The following is a 25,490-nucleotide window of genomic DNA, read 5'->3' as shown; positions in this document are numbered from 1 at the left end:
ATGTTCACACAAAAACTTATACATGAATGCTCATAGTACCATTATTCATAATAGCCAAAAAGGGAAAACCACCTAAATGTCCATGAGCTGATGAATGGATAAAATGTGGTACATCAAAATAATGGATTATTCAGCCATAAAAAGGAATGAATATATTATACACATGAATGAAAAATATGATACATGTTCCAATGTGGATGAACATGAACCCTGAAAACAATATGCTTAAAGCCAGTCTTAAAAGGCAATATATTGTATGATCCCATTTATGTGCATTGTCTGAAATAGGCAAATCCATAAAAACAAAGTAAACTGTGGTTGCCAGAGATTAGGAAAAGGAGGGCAGGGATGTGACTGTTAGTGGGTATGGAGTTTATTTTTAGGGGATGAAAATATTCTCAAATTAGATAGTAATGATGATAGCACAACTCTGAATATACTAAAATCCACTTAATTATACACTTCAAAAGAATGAATGCTATGGCACGTGAATTTTATATTTAAAAAAAATTGTGACTTGGGCCTCCAACAAATTGAAATATGACTGATACACACGCTATGTATTATACTGTATATTCTCTAGCAAATTAACTACAGTTGAAGACAGAAGCAATAAACCACAGACTCCGTTTCCTCAACTGTAAAATGTGAATAACAGCACACATCTATAGAATAGCTGATGGTTAAAAACCAAGCACTTGCAAGTTTATTATAGTACCTGCACACTCTCTAGGCTTAGCTTTTAGCGAACGCGTGCATAATGACTTCAAATTATCTGTTCTGTACAGAAGTTGCACAATAAGCATGTGTACATTACCGGAACCTACACCATACTTCCGATTTCAAGTTTCATTTATTATTCACTGACAGCTGTTACATGCTCAGCAAGATTATAATGGTCAGTGCGACACAGTTCTGCCCTCAAGGTGCTCACTGCCTAGTGGGATGACAGTGGTGTTTAATAATAAAATGTTCCTATCGCTCTAAAACTAGGTAGAACCTCTGTTCTGTATCCCTCAGAAGAGTTAAAATTCAGGAGTAGTAGTACACAAGAGCCCAATGTCCAAGCACTGCATGTGCTTTTAGCAATTAGTACACAGCGCGGGGGGAGTAGGAGGGGGAAAAAGTGTTCACTGTCAGGACATGTCAGCACACTCCACAAAAGGATTCAGAAATCGGTGAAAGCAGAATGGTAGGTTTAACTGTGTGTACTACTTAGAATAATTGCTTATTAGTAGGAAGAATATTCATCTCAGATGAGGGATATAAACTCCCCTTTCAATATTAAACTCACTGGTTTCTGAATAGTGAAAGAAAGGGGGTGGTTGCCAGAAGCTGAAGGAAGCGGAGAAAGGGGAATTACTGCTTGATGGGGACAGAGTTACAGTTTGGGATGATAAAGAAGTTCTGGCGATAAATGGCAGTGATGGTCGCACAACAATGTGAATGTATTTAATGCCATGGAATTGTACACTTAAAAATGACTGATAAGGTAAGTTTTTTATTATGTATATTTACCACAATATAAGCAAGTATAAAATAAGGCGTACTCCGGAAGACTGGAAATCTTAGGTCACACACAGTGTGGGGTCAATCATTGTTTGTCCTTCCTAAATTATCAAATGCAACGTACAAAACGCTACACATAGGGAATGGAGCTTCACGGCAGGCAAGAAAAGTCAGGTAGATCAGTTACAATCAAGCTCTGCCACTGCGATCTGTGCATTGGGCAAATACATTATATAAAATTTAACTAACCTCCCCGCCAAAACCAGGACAGTTTGATGGTATTGAAACTGAATAAAGAGGCCTATATGGCTAGAGCATAGGGAGTGGCATAAGATGAAATCATAGAAGCAAGCAGGAGCCACACAATGCAAGGTCTTTAAGGTAAAAGAAAGAATTTGATATTTTAGGTACAATAGGGAAGCCACTGAAAGGTTTCAGCAGGTGAATAAACAAGATGACCTTCAGAAAACCACTCTGGCTGTGTGGAGAACTGGCTGAAAGAAGACAACAAAGAAGCCAGAGCCAAGTTAGCACACAATGACAGTGCCAGTGTGAGGTGATGGTGGGACTGAGGAAACAGCAGTTCACATATGTGGGTATGTTTTGGAGATAGAATCAACTGGTCATAGAGACAGAGAAAAAGGGAGGGAAGAATCAAGATGACTCCCAAGTTTCTCTCAGTTAACTAGGTGGTTAGAGTGACTTACTGAGATGAGAAGACTGGAGAGAACCAGGATTCAGAGGGAAAAAAACCTCAAAACCACCACTGTTGAACAGAAGCTGGCCTTAGTTTTTTTTTATCCTAAAGGGAAGATGCCTCTATGATCAAGGTTCCAGTTTCCTCCATTGCTGATTACCACTGCCATCTACTGATGGCAAACTAATAAAGGCTTTGGGGATCGTTTCTCTATGTTTTCAAATTGCCTAACTAGCATAAAATTCTTAAAATATTCTTAATTTGAGAGGCTGAAGAGTGTATTACCAGATTAAGCTGGAGAAATGGAAAACACACAAAGTAAAAAAGAATCCTGTACACATATCTAGGCGATGTTATCTGCAACTGCACATACTGCATATATGTTTTAAAGAGACAAACTATCTTCCTCCAATGTTTCCTTCCTCAGTTACTATATTAGCACCATCACCACCCAGTCATCTAAACTAGAAATCCTGCCAGTATCTTTGATATTCTACATTCTACTCCCATATCCATTCAGTTATCAAAACCCGTTGCTTTGCATCTAAATCTGAGGCTCACTTTTCAGACTATACTTGACCATAATTCCATGCCAAAGGAGATGGAGAGTAAACATTTTGGGTTGAGACTGGTGACAACTTTGAAAGAGTGCCCCCAGATGATTCTGACATGCACCCCTGCATTAGAACCACTATTCATAAATTCAGAATCTTCCCCTTGTTCTTCTTCTTTTTTTTTTTAGCTGAGCCATCCTGCCACCTGTTGGCAGCTCAGCGGCAGCTCAGCTCGGGCCGGGCATGGAACCGCTGTTGCTCAGAGCTCACACTCTTGCGTGAGCTCTTAACCAACTGAGCCACTTGGCCAGCCCTCCCCTTGTTATTCTTAATGCTGCTGCCTTCATTATCTCCTGTCCTCAATACCTCTTGTCTAGACTATCAAAATAGCATCTCTCCAGCCTACCCTGCCCATTCTGACCTATTTTCTACATCACTGCCAGAATTCCCTATCTCAGTTTTGCTATCCATTGTGATTAATGGTAAAGTCTGAATAAAGTCTGTAGATGAGATAATAAGTCTGATTTTGATAATTGTACTGAAGTCCTATTAAGAGAATGCCCTCAATTTTATAAAATAAGCTCTCAGGTGTTTAGGAGTAAAGGAGCAGTGTGCCTGCCACTTATTTTCAAATAGTTCAGACAAAAATGTGTGAGGCTGAAAGAGGATAATGAACATGTGATACTGGGTAAGTCTAAATGGGAACTCTCTTACTATTCTTGCAACTTTTAAGTCTGCAATTATGTCAAAATAAATTGTAAAAAGCGAATAGCCAAAACACGAGTAATTCTTTTATTACACTATTAAGTAAGCTGTTAGGTCATTTATACACACTTTGCAGTCCTAAGCAATCAACATATTGATACATAGGCAACACTATGCTTTTTCTGGACTAAGAATGACAAATTATGGGTGAGAGAATACCTACGGCACGGCAATTTCAAAGAGCCCAGACTGTATACCACAGGCTAAGAGATGCAACTCTTTGAATTCTTTATTAAAATGAGTAAGACAATAAAGATAAAGCACACCTTCCCCACAAGTCAGTGTAAAAGAGTTACTATGAGTCAATTTTAAAAGCAAAACAACAACAAAAAAACCAGTAACAAGTATTCTGAGCTCAGAAGGGTGTGGAAAACCACCATGATCTGAATAATCCAATGTAATGACTTTCCAGCAAAAAGACCACACTGTTCTGACTGGTTATAGGGGCATTCTGGGCTGCCTGAAACCATGGCGCTGATCTAGAGCAATGAGGATATAGACCCCAGACCCCTTTGAGATCTGTGGAGAGCTCTGGCCTCGCAGTGGATTCACCAACTCTTTGAAACCCAACTGTAGAGCCCAGGCTAAGACCCCTGGCTCAGTGTAATGTATTTTTAAGCAGAGTTTTTAGAGTCATGAAATTACCCTTACTTATCAACTTAATTTGATAGTTGCAAGTATGTCTTAACATTTGTGCCAAAACCAAAACAGAAAAAAACTACATAGTCATTAACAAGTATTCTAACAAACTGCAGTACAACTGATTGTCAAATCAAGGTTAAGTTCATTATATCACTAGTGCTAGCGTTCTACAATGTACCAAAATAAGCATAATAATTCAAAATACCTTGTTTAAAAGAAAACAAAACCTTATCAACACCGTGAAGGGAGGTGCCAAAACACTTTGAAATAATTTTACAGAAAACCTCATTTGTTTGGATAGCACTAAAATTGATACGAGTTTAATTTTTAAAACAATTATAAGCCTTGAGAAAAAGACTGCATTCAGATATACAGTCTAGAATAAAACAAAAATGACAGTCTCAACTCACCAGCAATTTCTACAATATCACCAGGAACGATGTCTTTAGCTTTAATCCGTTGTACACTCTTTCTGTCCTGTCGATACACTTTGCCCATTTCAGGCTCATACTCCTTAAGGGCTTCAATTGCATTTTCAGCATTTCTTTCCTGTAAAAAAAAGAGAACAGAAGATAAAAGTAGTAGACACATGTCTGCCACTCCAATACTTCCAGTCCAAGCAATCAAATTTTAGAATTCTAATCTAAACTTTAAAAAAAGACACAAGTACATTAATGACATTTGTAGTAAACAATTCACATTTTAAGGTGACAAATGTTAGGCCCTTATGATTTTGTGTAAAAATGAAAAAGTAAGCCCCTTAAGAAAGCTAAGAGGATAAAATCATAATGGGGAAAAGCGATTATTAAGTCACCTGCCCCTAAGCACACTGAAACACGACCCTCGCATCCAGCCACATATACCTAACACCATTTAAATGGATCCTGTCTCACATGAAAAGTGATGGTCTGGGGCTTGACTACCTAGGTTCAATCAGACTTTTCCACTTAATAGCTATGTGGCTGTGGATAAGTTATGCAACACACAGGTTTACTGCCTACAAAACCAGGACACTTATAGTACCTACCTCAAGGGCTGTGAGGATTTACACATTGTATGTAAAAAGCTTAGACTGTGTTTTGGCACCCAGTAAATGCCATGAGGGATGAATTAAAAAAATCAAGTTAGGTCTCACCAATTCTAAGAAATCTCTTTCCAGTGGTAAAGGCCAATAAATGGCTGAAATCACACCGCAGCACTGCTAGTCACATACCGTATTTACTATAATGTTATATATGAACATATCAAGACTTAATCACAATGTTTTTTCTTTCCTAATTTCAAGATGAAAGATGTAGAATCAAAATGAGTCATAAAAAAAAAAAAATTAGGTACAGGCAAGTTCCTTTAAGGAAAAAAAAAGGAAAAGCTTGCGTGCTAAATTTGTCTTCTCCTTTTAGAAAATAAGTAATTAGAAGCAGCGAGTCTACAGAGTGCATGCACAGGTGAGGTTACTCAATGGGCAAAGGAAAGGCTTCTTTCATTTCTCTCACATTTTGGACCTCCGATCTCAAGCTCTTCAATTTAACCTTTACATGGACAGAATTTATGCTCAATACCATGAGATATCATTTACCTTGCTGTAAGAATTATGGTCTACTGTGAAAAATCCTTAAACCTGGGAATTTAGATGACACCAAACTAAAAGCTAATGGTATGTATGTCTCTTTTATGTATGCAACCCTGAAAAAGTATAGTAACCTTATATTTTGGAAATTCATTATAAAAATAATTTCAATCCCATAATAAATCTGCTTAAAGAATGAGTATATCTCCATCACCTTATAATTAACAGAAATATCAGAATATTTAACCCTAATTAATGTCATTGCCAAAAGGTCCTTCAAGATTAAGTTCAAATGTTGCTAATACTATAGAATAAATAGCAACAATGCTCAGAATTCTATTACAGTCAAATATGAAACTATTTTTCCCACAAAAAAATTTCCCCCTAAATTTATGAATTGTGGCAGTTTTACTTCTTTTACTCCTTCATCAAGATCATGTCAGGTAGAGTTTAACTGGACTGCTCAAGGTTAGGGACACATCCCAGGAGCATATATTTTGCTCCTATTAAAAACTAGCAAAGGTACATTTAAATTAGAAGCATAAACTTAAAGAAAAATTACCTCAGGTGCCAAGGACAAAGATGCCAATTAAAATCACTTAAAAAGCCTTCCCCAACTCAAACTATCAAAAGAAATATTTAGAGTACAGAAGGTGGGAAAGGGAAGTTAATGATCATAGACTTAAATAGGTTACATCAAAAACAGGTCAACTTGGGGAAATACAAATACAGAGGGTGCCCAAAAAATGTATACACATTTTAAAACAGCTATATTAAAATTGTAACACTCAACATATACTGATAGTATACTGAAAAGATGAATACAAGTCTCATTTGATTTCTGCAATTACAAGAGGTGCTCAAAGTGGTTACCATCAGTGTAACCTACTGCTTGAGCAACGTTGACCACAGTGTCTACTTGAATACATTTTTTTGGCACCCTTGGTTTACGTAACTCACTACAAACAAAAGGATAACTTAAGAGGACCTTCTTTGTTCTAAAACTTTACAACTCCTATCTCCTTCACTCAAACCCAAACTGGTCTAAGTATCATTCTTCAAATACACTTTGTACCTTTCTGCTCATGCCACTCCATCTCTGGAATATTCTCCCCAGCCTCCACCCACAGAACTCTCAATAGTTTCTCAACAGTTCCCAGCTTGTCAACCCCTCTAAGAAGCCTTTCTTGATGTCACTGGTCAGAAATATGTGCCCACCCTCACCTCTCAATACTACCCTACACTATAATTTTCCTTACTCCCAGAAGGCAAGAACCCTCCAGTATTGCAAATACCTTTCTGTAAACTATGTAAATGGAATACCTAAGAATGCTATACTTTTTTTAAACTAAGACAAATATAAAAGTCCTACGAAAACTGCTGTAAAATTTTACTTTGGAATTCATATAAGCTTGGGCCTGGATTCGAATCCCAGGTACTCTATGTACTACCTGTATGGCCTTTGATAAATCACTTAATCACTTTGAACTTCAATGTCACATTTCAAATGGGAATATGATCTGCATTACAAGATCACACTGTAAGGATGAAATGAGGATGTACACGAAGTATCTACCACACAACTGGCATAAATTATTTAATAAAAATACATATTACTAGCTTGAGGAGGACAATCTAACGCTGCGTATTGTTTCTTTTGCCTAAATTATTTGCAAGAGGGTCACTTCTACTTAAATATAAACTTTTTTTCTTTAGGAAAAAAATCAAAGAAAGAAGAATATAGCATAATTAAAAATTTCTAAGTAGGTCATCTTTTTATGAGCCCATCACATAAAGATCTTGTTTATTAATAAGATCAGAAGTTTATACTTTAAGAATGACAGAAGCACTCTATTTTGGTCCTCAAAGGGATAACTATATCCATCAAAAACCTAAAAGAACAATACTTAAAATGAATTTGAAATATTAGTCTGAGTCTGTTAAAAGATACAACAACAACAACAAAAATCAAGCAGATCAACAGTCCTAGAAAAGTTAAAATCTCAAACTAGATATATGCAGGAGAATAATTATGTGACTGGGGGGTGTGGAGTAGGGGGAAGAAAAACTAGCTTCCATTCTATAAGAAAGGCCTGGGCAACTGAAGCAAAACTGCCAAAAGTGTGCTCTGAAAGAAAAGCAATCTAGGATTTAAACAATTTTTACGGCTAAACACACATACAGACACACAAAATCCAAGAAAAATAAAAATGACACTGAGCTTATTAAGTTTTTCACAGGAAGCAGCTAGGGAACATAAAGACAGATTACTGGTTCTCAAATTTTCTGGTTTTCCTTAAGTAGCTTCTCTCATCCATTTTTCTTAACCCCATTCTACCATGAAGGATGGCAATTCATACAGACATGAGCAAAAAAAAATATATGCATGAAAGGTCTAAAAATTTGCCATTAAATAAACTAATGGACAAAAGAAAAAACACATATAGACATTCCACAAAGGTATCTTTAGTTAATACATCAGGCAAACAAATAACAGAAAGATTAATACAGTTTAAGTCACATAAATTACTAAAATATAGCAGTGCGGGAATTTTTGCTTACCTGCCATACACCTACAATTGCATTGGCTACTAATATAAGTAAAATTACAAAGGGTTCTACAAAGGCTGTAATTGTTTCTTCACCTTCTTCAAACCAAGCCAAAACCTGAAAGAGAAATGGCATGTGTTAGAACTGTAATGTGTTTTTAGGCTTAGTGCCACTTTACAACAAAAGTGGCTGGCACTAAAGTAATTACGATACATAAAATCTCTTTTCTTACTATCCCTAGAAATAAATGGTGGCAAAATGTAATGACATAAACAACCAGCTTATATCGTGTTCAAAATTGAGAACCAAAGCTACACAACTTCTTAACAATACCCTTAAGAGTTTATTTATTTTTTCATACAATAATTCTGTTTCAAAATTCAAATAAAATACCTTTTGGGAAATAAATTCCATTCATTTTATATGTATATATTCAAAAGAAATAAAACTTCAATTCTTGATTTTGTTAAAGTAAAAGGCAATCAACAACTTTGTTGACCTGGGTAATATTCATATCAAATAATACCCTGTGGCATAAATTCATTGTAAAAATAATGATCATTGACTCAAAATTTCAAACTGCTAATATCCCACTTATTTTCAGTGGTATTACTGAAGGCTGGCTCAGAATCACTTCAAGGCTATTCCATAATCAGGAATGTATTTTGAAGGTTATTCTCCATATGACATCAAGTATAACAGCACAGCATTTCAGAAATGACTTAAGTCCAAAAATGTTCCAACTGGACACAGAACACTACCCCAAGAAAAATAGGCTGAGAATTAACTTCTAGCTCACACAACCATAACTTTGTTAAGATTTAAAAGCTACACGAGAGCCACAGTGTTCTCCTTAATTTAGCAACCCGACGGTGGTAAGACAGAATCCAACACAATGAATCTTAAAATAATATGATTAAAAATTTAACAATCAATTTTTGTGAAAGATTGCCAATCCAGAAAGGATGTTGAACGTATCTAATGATTCAATCTGGAAGGTAAGATTTGCAATGTTTTTTAACATTGCTTAAAATGTTTGAATATTTCACAATAAAACCTTTTCTTTAAAATATTTATTTAGTAAACAATAAAAGCACTGTTTTCGATACTTTTTAATATTGTCAGATATCATTTACGGTAATAATGAAGCCATCTGACTATAACTGTACTTAGTGGAATAGTATAAAGTGAGTTTTAACACAATAGCAAACAACCAGAAAGATGACTAAGGCAAGGCCCAACATGAATTTTGCCAAATAAAAGAGGATAGTGATAAATTAAGAAATATCAATTTAAGCAGGAAAAAAATGAGGAGACACCAGGACCAGGTCTTGATAGATGATAATCACCACTGACAGCTAGTGAACTAGGGCAGGCAGAAAACCAGAATGAATATAAATGTTGCTGCAAGCTTTCTTTCAACAGGGCATTCCTGGTGTGAAAGCCAGGCCTAATGCCAAAATTAAAACTTCTCTAGGAAGTTATAAATTTTGATAGATGCAAGATCACAGCTGCTTTGATACTAGCCTTCCAAACATTTGCCAGGGAGAGCATATCAGAAATAAGAAACTTAATTAGCTCTTGGGGGAGAAAAAATTGCTCAACTTGAAGAGAACTAGGACCTTTCCAAAAGGTCAGTGAGGCATTAGCAACTGTAAGATAAGCTTCACACCTTGTTAAGGCGGATATGAATTTCCCTCTTGGCAGCTAGGCCTGAGGAACAAACTTAAAGCAATATCCCATCCGGCTGGAGCAAAGGAAAAGACGAAGGAAAGCAATGACAGGACTATCGGAGCAAACTTCTACTTTTGTGTAGTGCCATTGCACAAGTGGTATTCATCAATAATGTAATAATCCTAATCTGTACAATGCAGTAGCCTTTCCTTCCACTATATGACTTTAAATGTTTATGTGTAAGAGACACAGGCATTAATAGTTATTTGGAAGTTCTACAGATACACTAATGACTGCTTGATGAAAAACTAGTGGGCACATCTCAGGGTAGCAGGATGGTGCTGAACCTGTTCACAGTTGACAACCAACAATCTCGGACTACATCTTAAAATGTCTATTTTGAAACCACAAATAACCCAAAGAATTAAATACTACAGCTCAAAATGAAGATTGGCAATATTTCATTAACTGGTAAGAACCAATCCAATCATGTTCAAATCACATTGTGCAATCCTTCATAGTTTTGTTCTACTGAAAAGAAAACCTCTTGTGTAAGGGGAAGATGATGCTAACAAATGAAAGACTCCATGAGATGGGGAAAGAGGGTAGAGAAAAGGAGAGAATTGGATGAGTGACACATTATTACTGAAATGCAAGATGCGTTATTAGCACAACAGTACAGGCAGCTCATAATTATGGTTTACTAGAAGTTATATAAAATATACAGGAGCAGGGCGGAAATGTTTCCAAAAATCTTTGAAGAATAGGTTGAACATAAAAGAATACGTTTGTATTGCCTTTTGTTCACTGTTGTATCCCCAGGGGCCTAGAAGAGTCTCTTATGCACAGTTGAGTCTATATATTAAAGAAATGCATAAAGGAATGAAACAAAACCTCTTACAACCTCTAAGGTATAAGGCAGTATATAAACTTAAGAGAGCAAAATGAGAATCAACTTCATCAACAACTTCCTTCAACAACATCAAAGCAAAGTGGAAGAAAAGGCTACTGCAGTATAATCTGAGGCATAAACAGTTTCTTCTTCCCTTTACTTTTACTATTTAAATACAGTAAGGTTACATGTCTTCTGGGGCTTACATTATCTAGCAAGTTCAAAGTTTCAATCTTGCCGATCCTATTCAAAGTAACCACTTGCTAATGAACGCTCAACTACAATTTAAATTGCTTAAATAGAGTAGGATAAGATATCTTCCAATCGTTATCTGTAAGATTAATCTCTGTATAGTACAACTTCTGACAGGAGAGCGGAGTTTAATGAATAACGCAAATTTTAATCCAAAGTAAAAAAAGGCATGTCTCAGTGTAAAGTGGGAGAAAGTCATGGTACTGTGCCTCAGTTATCTTACTTACATATCGGATAATGTGCTGAGCTCTTAATGAGACCAAGAAAATAAAGAGTGATCAGCAGCACATTTTTTAGAGGGAGGGCACCAGTCTGCATTCCTCTTGTAGCCTTAGAAACTTACAATGCCTTTGGACACTCTAACACTTGTTCAATAAAGGAAGAAATTTACGTTTAAAATCTTTAAAAAGAGGAAGTAGAAGTTAAACACTTCACAAGAATGAAAAAAGTTATTACCAATAAATGCTATATAAAGTTTCTGGGGTGGGAAACAAAAATTCTTTCAGCCATTAAAAAAAATATATATGAATTAGACTACATTCTCTTCCAATGTCGACACAAAGATTATGTGAAAACATTCCCCAATGTTTTCAGATTTGAGAGCATAATCTTCTTCAAAGAAAAATAAAAAACTACACACACATTCACTTTTCAAACCACATTTTTAAAGAAAGGCTCTAAATAAATTAATTAAACCAATCAGTAAGTTATTTATTTTTATCTATTTTAAGAAATTAAAAGAAAACACGGGAAAAATTTCCAAATCACTACATAATACAGTATCAAATACTTCTTGACTATATTGTTCTGAGAAAACCAAGGCATACAGACAGATCTTACATATTTTGGAAATGCTACCAACACAAACCCAAATATGTGTTATATGAAAAGCAATAACTTAGGCTCTAAAAAGAATTAAGAATTCCTTTAAAGGGTCTAGTAGACCCTTTAAATTTGATAATTTGACAATTATCAAATTAAGTGAAAAGTTGAGAAGTGCCTTGGTCTAAGAAAGTTCTAATAGCATTTTAGGGTTGATCTAAGTAGCTGAGATAGGGAAATGGAGGTAGAGGGCAGAGAAACTTATGTAAATTGCTACCATAGAGGAGCTTATGATTCAGATAAATGACAGAAATACGGCCCTCTTGCTCACCCCTTTCAGGGCTTTTCTCAAATATCACCTTCTTAGAGACCTTTCCTGATGACCCTATTTGAATATTGTACACCCCTTCCCATACTTTCTTATTCTACCACCCCCCACACACACACTTTATTTTTCTTCATACCACTATCACTGCCCAACAGATTACATATTTTACTTGTTTATTATCTGTCTCCACTATAATGTCAACTCCAAGTAAGAAGCTTTGTCTGTTTTGTTCAATGCTGTATCCCCAGTGTCCACGCCATGTGCCAAGTGTTGAATAAATACGTAACAAAACGGTGAAAGAAAGGAAGAGGAGGAGCATTCAAGGTCAGCAACCATATGATGTGATATATGAATAGCAAAACTGGTGACCAAGAAGAATGGAAAGACAAACTGAAAGGACAGAAGGTCCTGAATGTTAAAATTAAGGAATTTCTAATGTTACTTCATACGCAATGGGAGATATATATGGTAGCTCACGTCTTCTAATCCAAGTGACCTTTAAAGTAAACTATTTTGATGAATATTAGTAATTTATTACACTTTTATCCCTACAGGTCACAAGTGTAAAACATTAATGCAGGTTCCTACTTTCTGCCACAGCAAAACATTAACTATGGTTAACAGTTTACTACTTAGTTTAATATTTGAAATAAATCACTAAAGCCTAATATTTCTTTTTAACTTGAACAGAACCTGATGATTATTATAGAACTACCGATTCACTTCTCCAAATGAACATGAATATTCTACCAGGTTTTTCCTATTAAACTAAATATCACAAAAGACTCAGTGCTCTTTTGAAAGATAAAGAAATGAGGAATGAAAAGGTCAAGTACAAAGTAGCAGTACTGCCAACACCACATGAAGAAAATCAAACAAGTTTTATATCTGTAATTTCTTAATCAAAGCAAATTAAGTAACAGCAGTACTTCCTAAACATGTATTGTTTTTCTGTATAGCAACCCATATAAAAAAGTAACATAGTTCATTTCCTGAGCAATAACGCCAAGTAGTTATCAAAAGGTAACTCAAATTTCAACTCCAAAACACAGCTCTATAAAGCTACAAAAACCCAACATCCTACCTTACAACAAAATTAAAGCTCATCTGAAAATGCCTAGAAACTACAAACTATTTACTTAAAGTAAAAATCACACACATCATTAATGCAAAATGTTAATATAGCCACTCAACCTGGCCACTCAAAGAGATCCTATACAACACAAAGAGTCAATAGCCGGTTTACTGGAAATAATGTCACTGATGTTACAACAATGCCTTAAATTACATACACAGAATACCTCAAAAATTTATTTTTTCTGGCTTGTCTACACCAGCTGATTAACTTCTAAGAGGTCCCTGATGACCATATTGAACCCCAGTATTTTAACTACCAAAACTGACACTATTTCAGAATTATGTAGCCAGCTGAAATATAAATATTCTAGCCCAAATATGTAATTTGTTTTGCCCCATGACAATTTATTGAAACTAGTTAATCAAACAGATCTACTCCTTTATCTTAATTGGTTAAATCAACCGTCATTTACCGGGAAGGAGGCTGGGGGGGGGGGTAAATTTATTAAGAACAGACATGTAAGAGGAATTGTGTGATTAATTCAGGATGTTGAATGCTTCATATGTCACTCTAAATTTTACTCAATGAAAATCATTGAAAAGATTCATAAGGACTGATTAATGGCTACACATCATTTGGCTAACACGGCATGATATATTAAAGTCTCATGGCAGAATGTGTACAGAATTACTCCAGAAAAAGTTCACCTCTTCCCAATATTTTTTCTCCTCCCCTAAAGAAATGTCCACTACTTCCTTCATTTAGCTCTCAAAATAGCCCTCTATGGTATGGCTGTCAAAGTCTGAGGTAGATCCCTGGAGCTTGCATACATACAAACACATAAAAATGAGACCTTGAAGCTGTGTCAGTTTTGCAAAGCCTGAAAAACATATAGCACCGGGTGAATTTCGTTTCACATCATGTTTTTGTAAGAACAAAATACTGTAATTTAAGAACAAAAGGCATCTCATGCTGTTAGGATTAGGAACATCTGTGTCCTATTCGTGACCATTTTTAGGAAAACTACCAAGAAGTCCACTGCCCAAGAAAAAATGCAATAAAAAATACTGAACAGAAAAAAATGTTTATAACCTAGAAATATCCTCACCAACCCCCATCACCTTTCTTCTCCTGTAGTTCTTTGCATTTCACCAGTTTCTTAGCAACCATACAGGACTCAAGCGGGTAGGCACATACAGAACAAGAAAAAACACAATGTTTTTTTTTCCTGTTTTAAGATCTAGAACCAATTGTACTGAACCTTGTTCTCTTAACCTAGGAGTCACTCAAGACAGGGGTCCAATTTAGATAAATATACCACCCTAAAGGTCAGTGACCAAATTTGGTCAACAGTGGTGCCATCACTGCCGTCATCATTCTTGTCACTGTCAGAAACAACTGTCACCTTGCCATTACCAGAACAGGAGAGCAACTGGAATATTCCTTTTGTAAGTTCTATTTACAGACTACAAAGAGCCCAACATCATCTTAGTATGATCTTACACAATGGAAGAACCTAAAACAGAAAAGGCCTTCCAATAAAGAACTTTTTGATATTAAAAGCTGATAAACCACAAGAATTTATAAGACCCTGCCACATTCAGGAATAATGTCTAACTGCATTGTAAATGTCAGGCAGCCATTTATTTTCTGTTCACGAATGGCTTCAAGTGTTTTGTCTGTAATTTAAAAATACCTAGGTTAAAAAAAAAATCATGGAGACACAGCTTAAACCTCCAAATATCATGTTCTCACCCAACAGACACCATTTAGTTCCTGGTTTTTCATCTACGGAATATTCTCAACTTTTTGGAGAGAAAACAAATTGCTTTATACTTACAAAAGATATACATGCTGCCAGCAATAAAATTCTAACTAGTAGGTCTTCAAACTGTTCAATCACAAGTTCCAGCAAGGTTTTTCCTATTAGAAACAAACATATTTGTTGTAAATGTCATCTTAACTTCAGCACACAAAGGTGGGGAGGGGGGAACAGGGCATTTTAAGATTACTTACCTTCTTCAGCCGGTAACTCTGTAGAATGTAGATATTCGCCAGGCAACGTATCAAGAAGGGGGGGGAAAAAAAAACATTTTAGCATTCTGTATTTCTAAAAAAGAATTGCTAAAACTTATCCGTTTTTGAAAAACGTACCTAGATATATGTACATTCAACCATTTTTAATGGAAACCATCCTAAAATGGTACCCCAAGAAAATATGCAATACTTGTAACCAATGGCCTTAGGTCTACCCCGAAGTGTAAAATCTCATCGCCACCTAAACAGGGATCCCGAAACAAGGAGTCATTTCAGCTATGTCATCACTTCTGCCAGATGTGTAACTTTGGGTAGTGCAAGAACGGTCAGAGGCATTCTCAACTACAACGACGCCTCATAAACAGGCTGGGGACGAGAAAATGTCTCGCAGGGCTCAACCCAGCTTCAGGAGACTAGTTCCTCCCTCCACCGGGGCCGGCTGCTGCTGGTGACAGTCGCGGAGCTGGCTGCGTTCGGGGAAGGTCAAGGGCTCGAGCCGCGAGATCGAGAGCAGGCGCAGACCCAACCGGGCGTCCCCCGCATGCAGCCCCTTTCCCGCGGGGCCGGCGCGCGGGCTCGACCCGCCGCCTGCAGCCCTCGGCAGGCTCGGAGCCGAGACCCACGAGGTGGGGCCCGGTCAGCCATCTTCCCTGGCTCTCGGGCCCGCGCAGGGCCGCGTGGGGCCCCTGCAGCCCCGGCGCTCGGCACCTACCGTTGGAGCCCCATCTCTCCTTGAGCTTCTTGACCTGCTCCAGGCTCAGCCCCGTGCTCTCGTTGACACCGAAGTAGCCCAGCACCTCCTCTACCGTCTTTGTGTGCGCGTTCTCCATGGCTGCGGGGGCCCGGCCGGCCTCGCCTCCCGTCCCCGCGGCCTCCTAGCCTCCGCCTCGCACTCGGACCGCGGGCTCGTGCCACCTCCGGCGCCCAGGCGCGGACTGGCCTCTCCCCCTCCTCCTCCGGCTGCTTCCGCCTCGCGGGTCGCTGAATCACCCCGCGTCCCCTCCCGCAGACAACTGCCCCTCTCGCTGCCCGGCCCTCGCCGGCGCCCACTCCGAGCTCAGCTGGACGGTAGGTGCTCGCGACTCTTCTCGTCAGAAGGGAGGATCTCCTTCGCCCTCAACCGCCCGCCCGGAGCGCAGGCCGCGGCCCCCAACCCCCCTCCCCGCTCTCCTGAGGTGATTCGGGGCCCCGCCCGGACCGGAGGAGGGGGCGCCCGGCCGACCCCTGAGGGCGGAACGGAACGAGGGCTGCAAGCCGGTGGAGTGGTGCGCAGCGCGCTCGCCCTGTTCCACTCAACACCGCACCCCCGACAACAGCGGAGGAAACTGCGGCGGAGGAGAAGGAGGTGGCGTCGGGGACGGCTCCGCGGCGACTGCTCTAATAGCATTTATCCGCCGCTGCCTCCCCTCTCGCCGCCGCCGCGGCATGTGGACGCCGCTCATTGGCCGAGAGAGCCCAGCGCGGCGCGGGCGGCGCGGCCCCGCCCCCTCCTCGGCTCTCTCCCTCCTGCGCGACTCGCGCCCACGCTGCCACGCAGGCCCCGCCCCTCCCGCGCACCGCCCCCAGGAACCCGGATCGAGGCCGCCGTGCGCCGCGCCCGCACAGTGTGCGCTGCGGCCGTCGGCTGACGGAGGGCGAGCTCTCGGCCAGTCCTCGGCTCATGCGGCTGTAGGTCCCCATCCGCTCAAAGAACTGGAATCCAGGAGGATGGGGACCTCAAGGTGGGCTCCCGGCACTCGCTGCCCGGAGGGAACTGCCTGCCCTTCAGGGTCGGCCTCGGGCCGGCGTGTAGGGCTGGGAAGGCGAGGCCAAGGGACCTGGGAACTCGGTCCGCACAGCGCTCTGGTTGGTGTCCTTGGCTCGCCCCCTCGCTCTCAGCCTCCAGGGCCGCGCTCTGCGTCCTAATCTGTCTCCTTCGGAGCCCCGCCTCAGTTACCGAGGGGAGGAATTCTGCAGTTCGCTTCCCACAAGGCCAAAATCCCTCATCTGTCGCCTCAGGAACACCGCATCCCACACCCGCAGCCGAGGGCTCCACTGCACGCAAATATCAGCCCTTCCCCAGCGGGCTCTGTGCCCTGAGTTAATCCCACTCTGGGGAAAGGAAGGAGGGAGGTTTTGTTTTTAATGGCCCACACGGCCTCTGATATGTGTCTGCGTAGACGACACAGGTTAGGCTACTGTACCTGCTACATAGCGAGATTTGTACTCGAAGGTGCTTCTCTTGGGTATTAAGATCAAGGCTCTTTTCTAGACTCCCACTTTCCCCAGTAGGCGAAAAAGAGTCTTTAATCCAAAACCTATTCTTATACCACAGAGGACTTGCCCCTGAGGTCTGCACAAAACCTAGGTAACAGCGAGATAAAGGGGATTTCCCAATATAAAGAAGTTAGACTGCTTAACAGGGGAAGGGACCTTTACGGTTGAATCCATGAACAAAAGATGAACTATATTCTCATCCCAAAGAACAGCTTTCTTAAGGAAGTGTGTCGCAGAATGAAGCAGTTAGTCCACTTTTGTATTTGGCAACACTGTACCATCCGCAGGAGCCAAAGCAGAGCAAAAATCACCTCAGTTGTCCCAGATGGCTCAGCCTCAGGACTCAAGATAAATTCCTTCAAGAGATGCAAATCACAGTGCATTACCCAGATGAAAAAATCAGGCACCTCATTTCATTATTTCCAAGGAGTGGAGGCTGGCATGCAGTTTTGATTGATACTTGGAAAAGGACCAACAAAGCCCTACACGAAACAAATAAACAAAAGTCTAGTGTACGGCAATACATTAAGAGAAGCAAGGTGGAAACTGGTTAGGTCACAGGATTGGAGCCTCCTCCAGGAGGGACTGGGACGGTGTGATGGGGGTGTGGTAATGGAGGGCTGGTGGTTCTTTTCCCTCTGAGACCAAGTCGGCACCATTTCCTACCAGTTCTTCTGCCTCATCTCATCTCTTTCAGCAATGATGGGAGAACTACAAACAGGGGGTTTGCTAACCTTTCTCAGCCCGGAAATTACCTTGGGCATTTGACTTCGGGTCTCTGTTCCAGAGCTGGGTCTCTGCTTGGGGTTGTAAGCAGCTCTGGTGTGATTACGAGCTTCTCGATGGGTTCCCTACGTTGGCTTTTGTACTGAACGTGTTTCCCCGGATCATCGAGTGCCCCGTTTCATCTTATTCAGATCTCAGCTTGCATGTCACCTCAGAGATGGCGTGGCTGACAAAGTGGCTACCCTCCCCAGTCACCCTCGCTATCACATTTTTGTTTTATTTGCTTCACAGCACTTATCTCTGACATTGTATTTTTGTTTAGCTGTTTGTCTCCCCCTACTAGGAAATAAGTGCCATGAGAACAGGGGCTTGTCTAGCTTGTCCATCCGCTTGTCTAGTCCCCAGTTATACACTAATCATTTATTGAACACCTACTGTGTGAGTGAATGAAAGAGTCCCACCATCCCTGGATCTGTCAGTGGCTTGCAAAAGGCCTTGCTATGGGAGGGCCTCAGCAAATTTTTGCTGAACTCAAGTTCATTGATTTCCAATTTGTGAAATCAACAGGAGGGCCTCTGAACTACTTGCCTCATGGGAATGGCTGTACAGGTTAGATTTCAAACAAACAAAAACAGAGCTAGGCAGCATTATAGGTTTCTCAGAGATGAGTAATGGGTAGGTTCACATTGCTACTGTAACCACATTGTCATCACTCTCCTAGACTGTTCTTCGCAAGCCTTCTCTATATATTGGAGGTTGGAATACTCCCTTAAACCGAAACTGTGATTTTTAGCTTGGCGTTGGCCCCTTCTACATCACATACTAATTATGCACTTGGGTTTCTCAACCTGTTGGTGTCTCTGACATGTGTTGTTTCAAGGTTGCCAAAATTTAGCATAAGCTCAGACTCCCAGAGGCAGAAAGATCTAGTCACTCCTATGTAGAATAAACATCTGCTCAATTTAATTTATGAACTACCTATGCTTCTTGTTAAGGTTAAACACAGTAAGAATGGGTTTTAGAAATACTGTCACTGCAACAGACTGCAGTTACATTCTATTAATTGAGGACAGGGAGAGGAAAAAGAAGAGAAACTGTGATTCAGAAAGATGGATGATTTGATCAAAGAACCTCAAAGGAATTGATAAAGGAGGGCATTAGCTGGTAATAAGCAGGCTAGTTTTAAAAGCCTGGCAGACAGAAAAGAGAAAAGGCCCAGTAGAAAGAATGACTTTGCAAAAGAGGCCTGATCCAACTTCCCAAACCCTCTATAGCCCTCCTGGAAAGCGATAGAGATTGCAAAAGGCAGTCTGTTCCATATTTGGACAGCTCTGATCATGAAAGCAGTCTCATTCTGGGCTGCATCCACCTCCCACTAGCTTCTCCTATACATTGGTTCTTGTTCAGCCCTCTGGAACAACTCTAAATAAGTTTAATTCCTTCTCTCTGTGAGATCCTTTTGAGTATTTCAAGATATCTATTGTGCTTTATAAAAGTCTCTTTTCTCAGCTAAAAAGAACAGTGTAGTTCCTGAGCTGTTTCTCCTGTAGCAGGATCCTGCAGCCCCTCAGCATCCTTGTTGTCCAGTCCTGGAGACCCCCAATACTGAACACAAAAATCTGGGTGGTCTCACAGTGGAGTTATCATTGTCCACCTTTGTTCTGGATGCATGCTTGCCCCTCATGTTGTTTATTTGTGTTAACAACCAACCAAAACTGAGTTCTGTATATATAAACTGCAGTCATGTTAAATCTTCCCATTATGTCCTTGAACTGTTGAAGTTTTTTAACCCAGGCACTGAACTCTGACTATAATGGAGTGTTCTTGTGTTCATTTTGGCCCATCTTTGCAGTCTGTTGTGGTCTTTTGGAGTCGTCATCTTCAAGTGATGTTCTAGCTATATATCCCAGCTTGGATTACACACAAATTTAATAAGCATGTCTTATGACTTCTATGTCTCTACCCAATAGAACTTTTAGACATTCATTCCAAATTAGAAAATAACCAATCAACTGGATTTAGTTGTTCAACTGCTGTACAAGGTGCTATTAGACAATACGGTGAATGTTTAAATTTAAAAATGTACTACAGTAAAAGATACATTGCCATTAATTCCCCTCAAAATACTTCCCCTCATTTTGAACATACTTACCCCATCGTTCTTGCCACTTTTTGAAGCAGTTCTGGAAGTCCTTTTTTTTTTTTTTTTAAGATTTTATTGGGGTTTTGGGGGAGGGGAACAGACAAGTTGCTGTCGTTTTGTTCTTCAGCCTAGTTGTGGAGGACGTTGCTTCACTGGCCCATGTTGGTATTATCATTGCGCTCTTCCCGGCTGAGGCAGATTGGTCGTCAGCCACTGGACGACCGCTCACAGCGGCTCCTGGCAGCTCACACCAGCTGCTGGCTGCTCACGCTGACTGCCAGCCACACACGGTAGCTTATGGCAGCCCACTGCAGCAGGGGCTACAGCCTACGCCGTCACCGTTGCCTCACAGCAGCCCAGCTCCAGGTCAAGCTGTTGTTCACCATCTTAGCTATAGAGGGCCGTGTCACTGGCCCCCATGTTGGCTCCAAACCAGGGCTCTGCTGCTCAGAAATGGCGTCCCAAGCCAGCTCTTAACCAATGCGCCACTCGGCCGGCCCCTAGAAGTCCTCTTTTGTGAGTGTCTTTAGTTGCGCTGTCATGGCTGTCTCCATGTCCTGAATTGATTCAAACCATTTACCTTTCATGGTCATTTTGATTTGGGGCAAGAGCCATAAATTGCACGGTGCCAGATCTGGTGAATAAGATGAGGACACACCATAATGCTTTTGACAGAAATTGCTATACCAGAAGCAACGTGACATGGAGCCTTTCCATCGTGATCACAAAATATGGTTAATGCTGCTGCCGAGTGCCATCCAACGGAAAGGCTGGGATCTTCAATACAGGAACTGGTGCTTCGAACCTTGGTAACAGTGTGTGACAAGTTTCAACTTGTTCGGTGCAGTCAATCAGGTGTGAGCTACAGTTCAGAGAAGGTGTGTTTTAAAGTGTGCTGTAAATCATCCTCCATCATGGCAGCACTCCATGTCACACATCACTTCTGGTATGGCAGTTTCTGTCAAATAAGAACATGATGACGTGTTCTCATTCACCTTATTCTCCAGATCTGGCTCCATGCGACTTTTGGCTCTTTCCCAAAGTCAAAATGATTCAGGACATCGAGGTAGCCATGACAGTGCAACTAAAGACACTCACGAAAGAGGACTTTCAGGACTGCTTCAGAAAGTGACAAAAACTACAGGATAAGTGTGTTCGATGTGAGATTTTGAGGGGAATTAATGGCAATGTGTCTTTTACTGTAATACATTTTAAAAAATTTAAACATTCACCGTATTTTTTTTATCATACCTCATAAGTCAACCTGACTGTAGGTTCCAAAGTCAGGAAAGTGAAAATCTTATAAGGCACTGTCCTGTCTCCTTATCTCCCATAATACTTTATTATCAGCATCAGAACAGACCATTCCTTTGGTTGAGCGAGCACCTGATGTAGTCAGCTTAAGGATTATGTTACATGAAAAATACATATTTATGTATACTAGACTCAGAACTGGCACAGTAAGGTGTTTATAATGACAAGCAGGTGGGAGCTAAGGCCATCCAACTTAGTCACATCTGCCATCTCTTCCTCTGGAACACATGCTTGCTGAGTGGGCAGAGTTGCCTGCACTGTTTATATTCTTTGTTATGTAAATTAAAGTCTCTTAAGGTGATTGTGGGATGTTAGTCCACTGCATTATTAACCAGGCCACGTTTCTCTACTTGTACTTAAGAACTTGCATGGACTCTCAAATGTGCTGCTAAGATCTAGGTCCATTGTCTATAACAGGCCCCAAATCCCTTGTAGTGATCTTTTCACAAAATGTGTCTAGTTTGGCATGGCTTATGTCACTGAGCACATGCCCGCGTCTAGTGACCACGTTTTCCACATGCCCACAAACTATAACTTTAACTTCTGAGAATTTGCCAAACTTAACAGGATGTCTTTTCTAGAATTGCCTCCCTACCTCCATTAATAAGCATTCTTTTAATGACTCAGGGTCAAAAAGCCGACTGACTAGTTTATGCATATAAAAACAAAAGTGACTTATTGGAACTAGATCAGCTTGATCCAGGTGCTCAAATGAAGTCACTGAGAATCTATCTCTGGGCTCTGTTCCTTACCTTAGCTTTTTTGCTCTCAGGGGGGCTCACACCAGGTGGTAGCAGACATGGCCCCCAGCATCTGCTGTTTAGAGTCCACCAAGTTTAGCAATGTCTATGAAGGGAAAGACCTAATACGTTCTTAAGGTCATGAGCCCCCCACTGAAGCAGGAGCTGTGGTCAGCCCCACCTGAGTTACATGGGCTGAGAGTGGGGAAGAAGTGGTCATCAAACTTTGGCATGCACCAACATCCCCTGGAGGGCTTATGAAAACACAGACTGCTGGGCCCTACCTCCAGAATTCTCATTCAGCAGGTCTGGGTTGGAACCCAGGAATTTGCATTTCTAACAAGTTCCCAGGTGATGTTAATCTGCTCGTTCAGGACCCACACCCTGGAAAACAATCCCCCAAAGGAAAATCGTGGTGCTGGTACCAGAAGGATGGGAATAAATGTTGGGTTAGCCAAACAAAAGATGTCCACCTCATTGAGGAAAGTCAAAGGCCTAACTGGTCTGGAGGGAACATAAAGCAAGTAGCACAGAAAACCGAAAGCCTGGATTGGAGATGCCCTAGATTCTTCCACTGCAGTTCCCAGTTTCACCTGCCACCACCTCCTCCCCTCCAGTCCTAAGCTCCTGCCACGGTAAACCGTTCCTCGTTCCTCTGTACCTTCGCTCAGGCTGTTTCTGCTGCTTGGATCTGCCTGCTGAGCTCCTGCATCCTTCAAGATGAAGGCTCAAATCCCACCCCACGTGGGAAGGCTTCCCAGATAAAGGCCCTCTCCATCACTTCCATCCTCACCACCCTGGAAATTGGTTGCTACTTCTGTGTCCCACAGAGCATTTTGTATTTCGCTCCACTATAATACTACTACAGTAACTCAGGCTTGCCTCCTACTTCTCTGGCTGATCCTTTCCAGGCTTCTTTTCATACTCCTCCCGTCTTCTCCTCCACTTGAAACGTGCAGTGGCCCGGGACTTAGGACTTGGCCTTCTTCCCTACCTACAATCTTCCCTTAGGCCCATTGCTTTAAATCCCACCTAAATATTAACAACATACACATTTATAAGTCCAGGCTCCTATACCGAGCTGTCTACTTGACCTTGCTACTTGACTGGGACATGGACTCACACGTGAGAGTGACAGGTGGGGGTGGGGCAGTAGGGTGGTCACCTGTCTCTGAGAAGTGAGCCATGACTAATATACAGTCATTGGCATATCCAGAGCTGAGAAGAACAGCATGTGGGGCAGCAGGAAGAGCAAATGGCAAACATATGAATCGTACTCTTTCTTTCATAGCACTCAGCATCTCAGCCACTTGTGTATTGTCTGTCTTCTACCAGATTATAAACTCCAGGAGAAGGGGATCATATGCATTTAGAAGGTGCATAGTAATGAACGAATGCGTGATAAGCATTTGCTTTGAGGACTTTGAGTCCCTTATTTACCTTGTGTCCCAAGTGCCTAGCATAGTGCTCAGTCCATATCTACCGAATTAATTCACTTCCTTTGCAACTACTGCTCTGAAAAAACGTTGCCATTAAAACACACACACACACACACACCAAAAAACAAAAACCTGAAGAAACCCATGCAGCAGTGCCAAACAAAGTACTGTGGAATGGTTTTCAAAACCATAGCTCCCTGATGGGATAATGTAGTTTAAATATAGCAAGTATGTTTCCCTCCGGTCGGTTTGTTCTTTGATTTTCGTGGAAAGATTTCAAAAGCCTTCCTCCACTGCCTGGCCTTCCTCACCGCTTAAGGTGCTCAGACCTTCAGCAGCCAAATGCTGAAAACACAGGGATGACCCGGCCTCTGGAGCTTGGTGGAAAAATGAACAGTGATTAGATGTGATTTTAATTTTAAACGATGAGCTGCTCAGCCTCTCTCATCCCTGCTGGGTGCCAGGGTGCTGCTCCAGCAGCGGTGGTGGCACAGTGAACAGGTAGGGTTTCCATTGGGCAGAAGTCCAAGGACTGAGTGCAGTGGATAGGGTTGCAGTGGACAAATTCCTACAATAGAATCTTTGTTCTCAAGCTGACCAGCTCACTCCCTTGATGTCCCACAATAGAAAAAAAAGAGGCGGTGGGGGCGGGGGGAGAGTGCCTGGGTGGAGTGGAGGCATGTTTAGGTCTCCCATTGTGGTCGGGCTATAGTTACTTGATAGTTCACAAAAGGTCCCAGGAGGTTGACTGCCCTCCCAAGTCACCTTGTGATTCTCTCCTGATTTGGGAGGGGGAGAGGAAGGGGGACACTGTGTATCCTGAGGGAAGCGTGTCTGACAAGCCTGATCTGTTCCATCTGGGAGGAGGCCTCAGGAGCCCCATCTGGCCTCAGGCTGTGGTCCTCTCCCAGCACACCCTGCCAGCGCCTTGTCCCCCTCCAGCCCTCTCAGTCTTCATCTTCCCCCAAACGAAGAAGCCCCCAGGTTCTCTCAGTGGCAAGATGACCCTCTCTTCCTAGCCCTTTCCTTCTTTTCTGCAGCCCCCTTTTCTCCTTTCTCCACCCCTCTGCAGACGTGGTCTTGACTGGAGGTTCTCTCACGCAGGCCCCTTGGGACAGCCCTACCCATTCCCTCAGTCCTCCTGCCACCACCCAGATCGTGTCCTAATTGGAAGACAGATACACCCATCGTAAGGTCTTGTCCTGCCTCTCACATGCTCGAGTCCAGGGGTGCAAGACAGCTGCCTCCCCTTCTTTTGGCTGCTCGCCCTCTCAAACCCATGCCTTCTGCTTTAGCCTTCAAACGTAACATCTGCATCTTCTCAGGTGGGTCCAGTCTCTGCATAGGTGGGGGATGGGTGGAGTACAAGAAAGCAGAGGCTTGGCTGGAGACGTTTGCAAACGTTTCTCTCCCATGACTCATATCGGAGGAGAGCAGAGTCCTCCCTCTTCCTGGAATGCAGCAAAGCCATGGCCAACTCCTACCCCCACCCCACCCCCCAAATA

At 41.5% G+C, this 25,490-nt stretch overlaps 1 protein-coding gene across 3 annotated transcripts in view; it reads right to left on the bottom strand.

Annotated features, from left to right (window-relative positions):
• Positions 1–16,789, bottom strand: part of ATP2A2 (ATPase sarcoplasmic/endoplasmic reticulum Ca2+ transporting 2) — a 52,318-nt gene extending 35,529 nt beyond the window's left edge. Inside the window, exons 1-5 of one of the 3 annotated variants that reach the window (XR_002124719.1) lie at positions 16,080–16,789; positions 15,347–15,364; positions 15,171–15,253; positions 8,297–8,401; positions 4,578–4,716 (exon numbers count right to left, since the gene is read on the bottom strand). Coding sequence is in view for 1 of the 3 variants with exons in the window: in XM_019648915.1 (XP_019504460.1) it covers positions 4,578–4,716; positions 8,297–8,401; positions 15,171–15,253; positions 15,347–15,364; positions 16,080–16,197 (463 nt within the window). In the remaining 2 variants the exon portion in view is untranslated. Of the gene's footprint in view, positions 1–4,577; positions 4,717–8,296; positions 8,402–14,451; positions 14,569–15,170; positions 15,254–15,346; positions 15,365–16,079 lie in introns of those variants that run through there. The other 2 variants (XM_019648915.1, XR_002124720.1) reach the window with 2 other exon arrangements.
• Positions 16,790–25,490: the final 8,701 nt, after the last annotated feature.

The sequence above is a fragment of the Hipposideros armiger genome, unplaced genomic scaffold (assembly GCF_001890085.2).
Source record: "Hipposideros armiger isolate ML-2016 unplaced genomic scaffold, ASM189008v1 scaffold_128, whole genome shotgun sequence".
NCBI classification, from domain to species: Eukaryota; Metazoa; Chordata; class Mammalia; order Chiroptera; family Hipposideridae; genus Hipposideros; species Hipposideros armiger.
This window is presented reverse-complemented; position numbering and strand designations above follow the sequence as displayed.